The 12,117-nt window shown below is 58.4% G+C and overlaps 2 protein-coding genes across 2 annotated transcripts in view; both read right to left on the bottom strand.

Annotated features, from left to right (window-relative positions):
* Positions 1-3,970, bottom strand: part of SBK2 (SH3 domain binding kinase family member 2) — a 4,778-nt gene extending 808 nt beyond the window's left edge. Inside the window, exons 1-3 of the mRNA XM_027097232.1 lie at positions 3,965-3,970; positions 2,904-3,156; positions 655-857 (exon numbers count right to left, since the gene is read on the bottom strand). Coding sequence (XP_026953033.1) covers positions 655-857; positions 2,904-3,156 — 456 coding nt within the window. The 5' untranslated portion in view covers positions 3,965-3,970. The remainder of the gene's footprint in view (positions 1-654; positions 858-2,903; positions 3,157-3,964) is intronic.
* A 2,727-nt stretch (positions 3,971-6,697) lies between these two features.
* SBK3 (SH3 domain binding kinase family member 3) lies at positions 6,698-10,241 on the bottom strand. Its single transcript, XM_027097231.1, has 5 exons — positions 10,197-10,241; positions 9,804-9,878; positions 9,518-9,704; positions 8,789-8,991; positions 6,698-7,513 (listed from the first exon to the last, which is right to left on the bottom strand). The coding sequence occupies exons 1-5, from the start codon at positions 10,239-10,241 to the stop codon at positions 6,698-6,700; spliced, it is 1,326 nt and encodes a 441-aa protein (XP_026953032.1).
* Positions 10,242-12,117: the final 1,876 nt, after the last annotated feature.

Here is a 12,117-nt window from a genome sequence, read left to right as displayed (position 1 = left end):
GCCCCGTGAGGCCTGGTGTGAGCCCCGTGGGCCCTGGTGTGAGCCCCATGAGGCCTGGTGTGAACCCCGTGGGCCCTGGTGTGAGTCCCATGAGGCATGGTGTGAGCCCCACGGTGCCTGGTGTGAGCCCTGTGGGCCCTGGCATGAGCCCCGTGGGCCCTGGTGTGAGCCCCGTGGGCCCTGGTGTGAGCCCCGTGAGGCCTGGCGTGAGCCCCGTGGGCCCTGGTGTGAGCCCCGTGAGGCCTGGTGTGAGCCCCGTGGGCCCTGGTGTGAGCCCCGTGGGGACTGGCGTGAGCCCCGTGAGGCCTGGCGTGAGCCCCACGGGCCCTGGTGTGAGCCCCACGGTGCCTGGTGTGAGCCCCGTGGGTCCTGGTGTGAGCCCCGTGAGGCCTGGCGTGAGCCCCGTGGACCCTGGTGTGAGCCCCGTGGGCCCTGGTGTGAGCCCTGTGGGCCCTGGTGAACCTCAGTAGGGTGCAGTGTTGGTTCCGTGGCGGCCATGAACTCCTTAGAGACCTCACAATTCCACAAGACCTGCGGCCCAGTGAGGCCTCTGCAGGGCTACCTGAGTCACCATGCAGTGAGTGTGATTCCTGGGGCCCAGGTTGGGTAGGGGCGTCCACGTGGCACCCCCTGAGCCATGGGAGGCTGACCCACCTTGGGCTGGATGAAGGCGATGAGGTCTCCATGCAGGACAGGCTCGGTCAGGAAGCTGTAGGAGTCGACTGACTCCACGCCAATGCCGTAGGCCGCCACGATGGCCGAGTGCGAGCCCAGGGAGAGGCCCACACAAAACTCATACAGGAAGCCTCGGAGGGTGGTGGAGGCCTTCGGGAGCTGCTTCAGGGCAAAGGTTGTGCCTGACGGAGCAGGGACAGAGGTGAGAGGTGCATGAGCCCAGGGCCAGCCCTGCTGTCCCTCAGCCTGGACTCTCTCCCATATGCCGCCCTCACCCCCTCCACCGCCTGCCCCCTGCCAAGCCTGCCCTAGAACAGCGTGGCCACTGAAACAACACCAGTGGTAATGATAATAGTATTTAGTGAGTTCCTACTCTGCTGTCTTGGAGCAGGTAGAATGGTACCACGAAAACCGAACTCAGAACTTCCAATAATTTTATTGGGCCCCTCGTTCCAGCAAACCCATGCCAAAAAGCCATGTTTGAGGCTTGAACTGAACTGGGTGTTAGACCCCACTAAGGAATTATTGTGAATTTTGCCACACGTGGAAACAACTTCCTAGAATGTAAGCTCCCAGGAGGCAGAAACTCTGGTTTCTCCAATTTTTGTTTTTTTTCTTTTCCATTACGGTCCTTAAAAAACTGAAAATAGAGTTATCATGTGATCCTGCAATCCTACTCCTGGGCATATATCTGGTAAAGACTCCATTCAGATACATGCACCCCAACGTTCATCGCTGAACTATTTACAATAGCCAAGACATGGAAGCCACCTAAATGCCCATTGACAGATGAATGGATAAACACAGGATGGAGTATTCCTCAAGCCATAAAAAAGAATGAAGTCGTGCCATGTGCAGCAACATGGATGGACCTAGAGATTGTCATACTGAGTGAGGTAAGTCAGACAGAGAAAGACAAATAGCATATGGTTTGTTCAATTTTTGAGTCACCAGCTGCCAGGGCCCAACCTTGCCCAAGAGGCTGTGTGTGATGGGGGAGGGTCACGTCCTTACCTAAAATGCTAACCATTCCCCTCCCCCTCCCCAACTGGGTGCAGCAGTGCCTCTTCTGTTTATCGACAATGCTCTGAATTCCCACCATCAAGCACAACTGCCTTCGATTTTGAGGACCTGGAAGAGGCCCCCTTACAAACCCTCTGTTCCCCATTATGGCCTCCAAGTTCTGTGACGACCCAGGTCTGCATCTTTTTGCATCTTTCTCTGTTATGGGCTGACTTGTGTCCCTCCCCCCACTCCCCACTGCGAAATTCATATGTTAAAGTTCTCACCCTGCAGTATCACACAATATGACTGTATTTGGCCGTGCCACACGGCTTGCTTGCGGGATCTTAGTACCCCATCCAGGGATTGAACCCAGGCCCGTGGCAGTGAAAGCGCAGAATCCTAACCACTGGACCGCCAGGGAATTCCCTGGAGAGAGGGTCTTGAAAGAGGTAAAATGAGATCATTGGGGTGGTCCTTAGTCTAGTATGACTGGTGTCCTTATAAGAAGAGGAAATTTGGACACAGCCATGCACACAGGGGAGACGGTGTGAGGACACAAGGAGAAGGTAGCCGTCTGCAAGCCGAGGAGCGAGGCTTCAGGAGACCAACCGTGCTGGCACCTTGATCTCGGACTCCCGCCTCCAGAACTGTGAGCCCCCCCTAGTCTGTGGTACTTCATTATGACAATCATAGGAAACTAACACACCCTCTCCCCATTCGTGCTGGGAGCTCCCTGAAGGCTGGGCTGGCTCAGACTCCTCCTTGGGGGCCCAGCAGCCCCCTGGACAGGGCTGAGCCCTCCAGTCTCCTTGGAAGGGGACGACCAGATTGGGGTTGGGGTGCACAACCACCATGTGCTGGCCTTGCTAAGTGCCTGGCAGACAGCATGGCTCTGCGTCACTGCCACGATGACCACCAAGCCGGCCACGTGTGAGGGCCATGAGAGGGGGCTCTGTCTTCCTCCCCATTGTCCCCAGCAACTAGAGCTACCAACATTTCCTCAGGGAGGGGAGGAGGCCCACAGTTCTTTCAGAGAAGGAATCATCACCCACGTTTTCAAAGGAGGAGGCTGAGGTTCGAGAGGGTAGGGGAGTTACTAAGAACACACAGCCTGGAAGGGGCAGAGGCAGGACTTGATTGAGGTTTACAGACTCCTCAGCCTTGGCTAGCTTCTGCCTGGGCCCACACCACTGCCCCCCGCCTCTGTCCCCAGGCCTTTGTACCTTTCTGACGGTGGGTGACCAGCAGGACCCGGCCAAAGCGACCCTGGCCCAGGGGACGCACATGCTGGTAGAGCTCGTCCACCTCGGCCTGGACCAGGGTCTGGGCGCTCAGCGCCATCATGTCCTCCAGTGCCAGGGCCGCTTCCTGGCCCTGCCGCAGCTCCTCTGCCGTGAGGCCCCCCAGGTCCTCCCCAGCACCGTTCTCCACAGCCCCCATCTCCACCTGTTTCTCCTCTGATGGCTTCCCAGGCATCTCTGCAAGGGCAGAAGAGAGGGTGACCAGGATTTAGGTCCTGCCAGACCAGGGGCCAGGGGAGGAGGGGCTGGGGACCTGGACTCCTGGATCTGAGGAGGAGGGTGGAAGCTGATTGTCTCAGGCCATCGTGACTCATTTTCCCTTCTTATTAGAGGCGTCTTGGGAGTGGGGAGACCAGTCTCGGGTTGGGGTGAGGTCAAGTCTGAGGGCACAGATGTCCCTCACCCCACCCCCACATCCCTGCGCCACCTGATGGCCTGAGGATGAAAGATGAACCAGATAACTCGAGACACCCCCCACCTGTTTCCAAAGCAAACAGGCTTGGGCCCTGGGGGTGGGTGAGCAGCCTCAGCGTTCTAAGAGTAAACAGGTGCTCTCTGCCCCCAGAGCCTGTGGAGGGCTCACACCAGGGCCCGGGGGACGCCTGAGGCCTGGGTGGGAGCAAGCACTCGGGGATGATCACCAAGCCCTTACGTGGTCTGGGGTCCCACTCAATAGCCCCAGCCCCTCCCCACTCAGACCCAGGGGTCCAGGCCCCCAGGTCCTCCTCCCTCAGACCCAGGGGTCCAGACACCCAGCCGACCCCTCTGCCACGACCTTATATAACTCACACATCTTGGGACCCCCCCCCAAGACTCTGTGTCCCTGACACTCAACCAGTCCACAGTCTCAAGGTCTGTAATTAGCCCCTGATCCTCCAAAGAACCCAGGACTCTGACCACCTGCACAGCTTCACCCTCAGGCCCACCTCAGGAGGTCTGACCCTTGCCTCCTCCTGACCCGGGCTCCAACCTCCGGACCTCACCTTCTCCAAGGCTTGCCTGACCCTTCGGCTGCCCGCTGTGGTCAGTGCCCAGCACTCAGAGCCCAGGCCAGCAGAGGCCTGCCCTGCAGCAAGACCCCGCCCCCACCTAGGGGGTCGTAGCCCCGCCCCAGGCCTCGCCCCTTGAACCTCATGGGGAGAGCGACATCGTGCGTTGTCTCCCAGAACTGGCTCTGGCCAGACAGATATCCCAGGCCAGGAAGTCAGTCCTCCCTCTTCAGACCAGACCCCGGCCCCTCCCGCCTCAGACCCAGGGGTCTGGGCCCCCAGCCCCTCCCCCGTCAGACCCAGGAGTCCGGGCCCCCAGCCCCTCCTCCCTCAGACCCAGGGGTCCAGACCCCCAGCCCCTCCTCCCTCAGACCCAGGGGTCCGGGCCCCCAACCCCTCCCCCCTCAGACCCAGGAGTCCAGGCCCCCAGCCCCTCCTCCCTCAGACCCAGGGGTCCAGATCCCCAGCCCCTCCTCCCTCACACCCAGGGGTCCAGACCCCCAGCTCCTCTCCCCTCAGACCCATGGGTCCGGGCCCCAGCCCCTCCTCCCTCAGATCCAGGGGTCCAGACCCCCAGCCCCTCCCCACTCAGACCCATGGGTCCGGGCCCCAGCCCCTCCCCCCTCAGACCCAGGAGTCCGGGCCCCCAGCCCCTCCCCCCTCAGACCCATGGGTCCAGATCCCCAGCCCCTCTCCCCTCAGACCCATGGGTCCGGGCGCCAGCCCCTCCCCCCTCAGATCCAGGAGTCCTGGTCCCCTGTAGAGGATGAAATCATTTCTCCAGCTTGCCCCTGCCTTGACCCCAGCCAGCTGCCCCATCAGTGCCCCACTGACAGGTCTGACACAAGTGTTTGGTAAGGGGCGTCCGGGGGAGGAGACATGGGGTCCTGTGTGGGGAAAGGATGAGACAACAAGATTCCAGAACGATGCAGTGAGAAATGACCTCAGACTCGGAGCAGAGGGGGAGCAGGTGGTGCAGCAACTGGGAAGTGAAGGCCCTGAAGGGAGGGGAAGAAGGGAGGGGAGTCCCAGTTATGAGTCTGCAGACTTCAAAGTTGGGCGGGGGGCAGGCAGCGACTCCCAGGGCTGAAGGAGGAGGCAGGGGCGGGGTCCCGGAGGGTTGCACCCACCCCCTCAGGTTTAGAGCGAGATGATCAATGTGAAGTCACTTGATTCTTTTTAAATTTACTTTTTATTTCAGAATCATTTTTAGATGTACAGGACAGCTGCTTTGAGCTCCCATGTCGCCTCACCAAGCTCCCTGCCAGGTGAGTCCCTCACCCAGCCGTCGGTGCATTTGTCCAAATGAAGACAGAAACCGTCAGTCAAACGCTAGATGCTTCCCATGTCCATCAACAGCCTTTACCTGCCCCAGGGTCCAATTCAGGACACCCCGTCGTATGGAGTGAACTCACGTTTTTAAATCTAGAAAGCACGTAGGACAGATTCCCCAGAAAGAAGCAGGCCCCCCGTGGCCGTGCTGGGTGCGGGGCACGCGGCATGGGATCCACGCAGCCCCTGCCCTGCAGGCGGGAAGCTTCACAAGTCACGGGTCTGTGTGCTGGGATGGGGGTGGCATCGCGCCGGCCCGGGTGAACACAGATCCCTGCAAACCAGCCGTGGCCCTCAGCGTGGACGGGACCAGCACACGCCACGGTGCTTGTGCTCTCAGGGAGCTGGCGCAGGAGGCTCGCCGTGTGAGAGCAGAACCCGAAAGGATGTGCAGGGGGACAAGACCAAGTCTATCCTGGGCAGCCTGCGAGGGGAGATGAAAAAGGTGGAGGCGCAGATCGCTGGGCTACAAGTTTCGGAGGAGCCGGAGAGGCCCCCGGGGAGGGGTCTACTTTCTGGAGGCCTGGAGTTGGGAAGAAGGCATTCTCGGGGGAGAACACAGGGTTTCCAAACGTCTGCAAGCAAGAGAGTGTGTGTGTGGCTATCTGTGTGTCCATTTAGGTCCAGAAAGGATGAGTGCCTCCCCTTAATGTCCCCCAGAGCCCAGGGAAGTGGGAGAGATGGAAGGCGAGGTTTCCGTGGTGTTGGATATGGAAGCCCAGATTTGGTGCCAAGGCCAGCGGGAGTCACCTGAGGTCTTAAAGGAGAGGACTGACCACGTCACAAGTCCATAAGCACCCAACATGTCCCCACCGTGCAGAAATGCATCTACAGGGGAAACAGCACCTTCCTTCAAGAAGACACGCTCAGGACAGAAGAGAGAGGAAGGGTCCTTGAGGGAGGAGGGGTCAGGACCCCTGGATCTGAGGGAGGAGGAGTGGGGGTCTGACCCCTAGATCTGAGGGAGGAGGGGTGGGGGTCTGACCCCTGGTCTGAGGGGGGAGGGGCTGGGGGCCTGGACCCCTGGGTCTGAGGGAGGAGGGGCTGGGGGTCTGGACCCCAGGGTCTGAGGGAGGAGGGGCTGGGGGCCTGGACCCCTGGGTCTGAGGGAGGAGGGGTGGGGGTCTGACCCCTGGGTCTGAGGGAGGAGGGCTGGGGGCCTGGACCCCTGGGTCTGAGGGAGGAGGGGCTGGGGGCCTGGACCCCTGGGTCTGAGGGAGGAGGGGTGGGGGTCTGGCCCCTGGGTCTGAGAGAGGAGGGGTGAGGGTCTGACCCCTGGGTCTGAGGGAGGAGGGGCTGGGGGCCTGGACCCCTGGGTCTGAGGGAGGAGGGGCCGGGGGTACCGGACCCCTGGGTCCTCAGTCAGGAGGGGAATTGTGCATACAAGTCCAGGCTTCAGTTGGGAGAGATGCAATGTGTTCCATCTCTGTCCTCCCGGGAGCAGCTGTCTCTCCATCCAGGTGGCCATGGGGGCTGGGGGAGAGGCCTTTGGCCCAAGCTCTGGGCGCTTGTCCCAGTCAGCTGGTCAGGGCTGTCCCCCATCTGTCCGCACCTCCCACCATCATTGTCGTCATTCTCCTCCCCCTCTGACCACTCTTCCAGGCTTGCTCCCCCCTCTTCCTCCTCCCCGTCTTCACTGGACACACTCCCCAAGCCCCCAGGTCTCTCTTTGTTCTCCTTTAACCCCCAATCATCCCCCAGGAAGCCCAGGACAGCCAGTGGGGGGATCCTAGTCTCTTGATTCAGGTCCAGAAGCCCCTGGAGCAGTACCAGAGCCGGGGGCGCAAACTGGTCCCAAGGGGGCGGTGGTTGAAGTGGCTGGGGCCTGGTGGTCATCCAGCCAGCAAAGGCCTCGAACCCAGGGTCAGGGGCTAGCGCCGCATCCCAAGGGAAACAGGCCATGGCCGCACAGAAGAGAAGCACCCCCAGCCCCCAGGAGTCCACTGCTGGTCGCAGGGGCAGGGTGTCAGGGGGCAGCAGGAGGCAGAGCTCGGGTGGGGCGGAGGGCAGTGGCCCTGGCGGGGCAGAGGTTGGACTGCCCTCAGGCCGGGTCAGACCCAGGTCACCCAGGGCCACACGGCTGCAGACAGGGTCGAAGACCAGCACGTTGTCTGGCTTGACGTCCGCATGGACCAGCCCCCGGCCATGGAGGAAGTCCAGGGCTCCAGCTAGCTGGGCCACCACCCGCTTCACCTGCAGCTCTGGGAGGCCCTGGGGTCAAAGAGAGAGGACGAATGTCAGGCTGCCTTGGTTCCTTCTTTACGTTGCTTCCTGGGGTTCAAGAATCCAAATCCCCAGACAAGGGGCTACCTCTAGTGTCCCCAGAACATCCCCCCAACAGCTTCTCCAGATCACCCTCAACCACAAGCTGCCCCCACATCTGTGCTCCTGTAGACCAAATCCCAGATGTTTTCCTCACTGGAACCCCAGATCTAACGAGAACTTCTTGAACTTCCATCAGACTTTGTCCTAACACTCAAACCCATTCCTTATATTTCTTATCTCCTCTAAACTGACCACCAAGATCTCCAGTGAAAACCCAAATCCCACACTTAATCCTAATCTGAGTCCCGTACTAATGGAGGTCCCATCTCTAACTCAGACCCAGTTCTAAAGTCCCACAGTTTATTTCATCAATCGACTGATAGATCGATCCATCCAGCTAGCCATGCAGCAAGACAGCAATCCATCCATCAAACCAGTTAAACATCCAACGGTCTATACAGCAGGGTTTCCACTCAATACCCATTCCGCCAGCTAGTCAGCAATTCAATAATTTGTCCAGTTATTTAATAGCCAACATCCATCCATTCATCCCTCCATCCTTCAATCCATCCAAACATCCATCCATCCATCCATCCACCCATCCTTCCATCCATCTGTCCATCCTACTCTTTCCCTCCTTCTCTCCCTCCCTTCCTTTTTTCCTTCTGTTTATCCCCAACCCTATTTCAAATCCAAAGTCTATTCCTAAAGATGGCCCCACCCTAACTTCAAACTCAAGTACCCCCAGAATATCATGGATTCAGTCCTGACCTGGTCTTTCTAGAGAGAACTTCATTACAGCCCTTCTCCAACTCAACCTACATACACATTCCCAAGCATCTCTGCTTCACTCTGCAGCCCCAGCCATGCTCTTCTCCACACCCGTGACCAATCTATAATCAACCCTAAACTCAACCCATCCAACTCCACCCACACCCGTTCCCAATGCCAATGCCCATTAAAAGCCCATCTCTGTCTCCTTCCCTACCCCCTCATCCGACCTGATCCATCCTCAGCCCCAATCCCAACTCCCCGCCCTGGATGGATTAGGGTTGGGGTTAGTCATGGAACTGCACTGAGAATTAGAAATAAGGAGGTGGTTTGGGGGCTTAGGGTGGAGTTAAGATTTGGGGGTCAGGGTTGGAGACAGGACTGGGGGAGGGACAAAGTCAGACCTGGGATGAGCAGTCCCAACCTCTGTCCCTTGCCTCCCTGCCTCACCCGTTCCTGCAGCATCCCGCTGAGATCCCCACAGGGCGCATACTCCTGGGCCAAGGCGAAGTGTCGGGGCGTCTCCAGGGGTCCTGCCAGGGTCTGGAGCAGGCCTGGATGTGATGAGACACAGCGGCCCACACAGAACTCTCTCAGGAAGGTGGTTCTCAGGACCGAGTCCCGAGGTAGGAGCTTCAGAGCCACAGCCGGACCTGCTGGGGAGGCGGGGGCAGAAGGGAACTCAGGGCGCTCTGATCTTGCTGTGGGGCCCTAGGCAAGCCACTCAACCTCTCTGAGCCTCAGACGCCTTACTTATCAAACAAGAGGGGCAGGGCATAGTGTCTGACCTCTCTGCGCCTCGAGTTTCTCCATCTGTGAAGTGGAGGCTGGAGGAGACCTTCCCTGAGGACTCTCTGCTCTGCCTCAGATTGCTTTGTGGTCTTGCACAACTGCCCTACCCTCTCTGGACCTCAGTTTCCTCTCGCATAAAGTAGGGGACGCGGAGACTTGAATTTCAGTCCAAGTTGTGCTCCCGCCTTGCTGTGTGACCTCAGGCAAGTGTCTCACCCTCTCTGGGTGAGTTCCATTTTTTGGAAGACCACAGAGCTCTTAACTTTCTGGAGCCCCATCAAGATGTGTCCTCATCAGCTCCCCGCAAGGCTGCTCCCTGTCTCAGTGGTTTCAGAGGGGGAAACCTGGGGGACATCAAGGACTGTGCCCTTTGGTGGCCAAACTCACCCCCTTGGCGAGGCCGGGCAAGGAGCACATGGCCGAAGGAGCCGGAGCCAAGCTTTCGGATGAGGTGATACTGGACACGCAGACTCCTCACTGGGGTCACCCTGGTGGCCGTCAGCTCCACGAGCCTCTGGAGGGCCGTGGCTGTGTCCTCCTGCAGGAGAGGGACAGAGGTGGGGAGGGGGTGAGTCTGGGGGCCACCTAGAGCAGCAGGGGGGCCTGGAGGCCCAGCCCAGGGCTGAGGTGGGGGGTTGGTCCCCAGAGAGGGGGATGAGTCACAATGACTCACCCGCCCTCGGGCCACCTGTTTTTGTGTCCTGGCGGGGTTATGGGTGACTGTCTCAGCGACCCTGCCCACTGCCATCTGTGGGAGTCACCAAAAGCCCAGCCCCACTGGGGACCTCCTCAGCCCACACCACCCCGACTCTACCCCTCTCTTTCTCCATCCTCCTCTCTTCCCGGGTTTCCTGTTCTTTGTTTCTGAGTACATTTCCCCCAGGGGTCTTGGCCTTGCTGTGTGTCCTCGGGTTTAGTTCTTCTGGGTCTTTGATGTTTCTCTGTTTCCCTGTCTCTTCCGTGTCTCTCTGTGTCTCTCTGTGTGTGTCTGCCCCCAGCCCTCTCCATCTCCCGCATCTCTCTCTGTCTCTCTCTGTCTCTCCCTCCCTCGTCTCCTTTCTCTCACCTCCGGGTCCCCATCCTCCTGGTTCTCGGGGTCCCTGAGCTCCATCTCAAGGGTGACCTGGTGTCAGCTGGCCCTCGGGCAAGCACCCCTGGTCTGGGCTCCCCAAAAGCAGCACGCCCACTGAGCTCCACTGCACCCCTGAGCAGAGCCAAGGCCTGGAGCTCATCTGAAGGGTCTGCCTCCGTGCCCCTCTGCGTCCGAGTCCAGAGACTTCCCTGCCTGTCTGGCCCCCTCTCTCCACACCTCCCTGTCTCTGTCTTGCCCTTTTTCTAGCTCCCGGGTCTCAGGGTGGGTCTCCCCGCCTGTCTGTTGGTCCCCGGCCCCTCCCTCCTGTCCCCACGCTCTTCCCACTATGGTCGCTGTCTGTCTGTCTGTCTGTCTTTCAGGATGTCCGCACTCTGTCCCCCACTCTGGCCTGCTCTCCCCAGTGTCTCTCCGTCTCTCTCCCGTCTTTGTTTCTGACTCTCTCCAAGCCTTTTGTCCCTCCCTTTTTCTGGGCCTGGGACAGGGGTGTGTGTGACAGCTCAGAGACATCCTGTCACCCCCCCCACCCCCTCCCTCCCCCTTCCAAACTTAGACCAGCTTGGACTCTGGGCTCTGGTCCCAGGACAGAGGGGACAAAACATATTATGAACCCCCAGGGGCCGGGCCTGAGGGCAGCAGAGAAAGGGGAGCCCAGCCCCTTCATACACCTTACCTGGGTTGGGAGACCCAGGGCTCTGTGCATCCACCTGCCTCCATGGGCCTCTGGTGACCAGGGAGACCACTCCCAAAGCCCCCTAATACCAAGAGTCCCCCCCAGCCCTCCCCCATCAGACCCGGGAGCTCTTAATAGAGAGCCTCTGGGGAAAAGTCTTCTTTCATGTACTCAGCAAGGCTCTGAGGCCAGCTCTGCGCTGGGACCTTTATGCTGCATCTTCCCAGCCACGCAGAAGGGTGGTGATTTATCCCCAGTTTACAGAAAAGGAAACTGAGGTTCTGAGTGGCAATCGGCTTACGTGGGGTCAGAGAGGAGGAGGTGTGGGGTGACGCGGGACAGGCCTGTGTGACTCAGCCCGGACGCCTGCCCCATCAGGTTTCAACTACTACTACAACCTGCTATTAATAAAGACGCAGCTAGAAAGGTCTCTGGGCCCCTGGAAGGATCCCCAGGAAACTGGCTTCTGTGTTGGCCCTGGGAACCTGGGCAGGGCTGGCGGGGTGCAGTGCAGAGGCAGAACTTCCTTTGTTCTTTGACTTTTCGAGGTTTGTGGAAAGTTGCAAGCACAGAACAGTGGAAAAGGAAAGCCACAGGGAACACCCTCCACTCCATTGACCAGACTTCACAAACATTACTTTTTGCCATACTCTCTTTCTCTCTCTTTTCTTTTGTGGGGATGGAGTATTTTAAAGTAAATTGCAGCCTAGGGAAATCATCTGGGGCAAAATGATACACTGCCTGGTGTTTGGTTTCAAATACTCCAGCGGAGGAAAACATGGCCCAAGTGAGGGTGGGGATCTTGAGTCAACAGCACATGTGTTGCTGAGCACATGGAAGTTCCTTTACTCTTTACTCTTGGTTCTGCTAGAAATTTTCCCTCATAAAAAGCTAAAAGTCACTAAATAAACTACAGACATCATGATAAATTCTGCCCCAATGCTCAGGTTTACGTTTCCATCAAAGGAAGGAAAATTTCCAGCTCAACTGCAAAACTCTTATCAATCACATCGAACGGCACTGACGGTAATTCCTTAACATAAGCTAATACTCAGTCTGTATTCTTCGTCCCCCAATTTTCCCAATTTTCTATTGCTGCTTCAGTTGAGTCAGTAATCAGTGTCAACGTGACTTTGGAGGAACTTTTTTTTTTTATTTTGAAGTATAGTTGACTTACAATATTGTGTTAGTTTCAGGTATACAGCATAGTGATTCTTTTTTTAA

This window comes from Aethalodelphis obliquidens, unplaced genomic scaffold (assembly GCF_003676395.1).
Source record: "Aethalodelphis obliquidens isolate GAN/ISIS:26980383/991018 unplaced genomic scaffold, ASM367639v1 scaffold113, whole genome shotgun sequence".
In the NCBI taxonomy this organism is placed as follows: domain Eukaryota; kingdom Metazoa; phylum Chordata; class Mammalia; order Artiodactyla; family Delphinidae; genus Aethalodelphis; species Aethalodelphis obliquidens.
The sequence above is the reverse complement of the archived record's forward strand: the minus strand, read 5'-3'. Positions and strand labels throughout refer to the sequence as shown.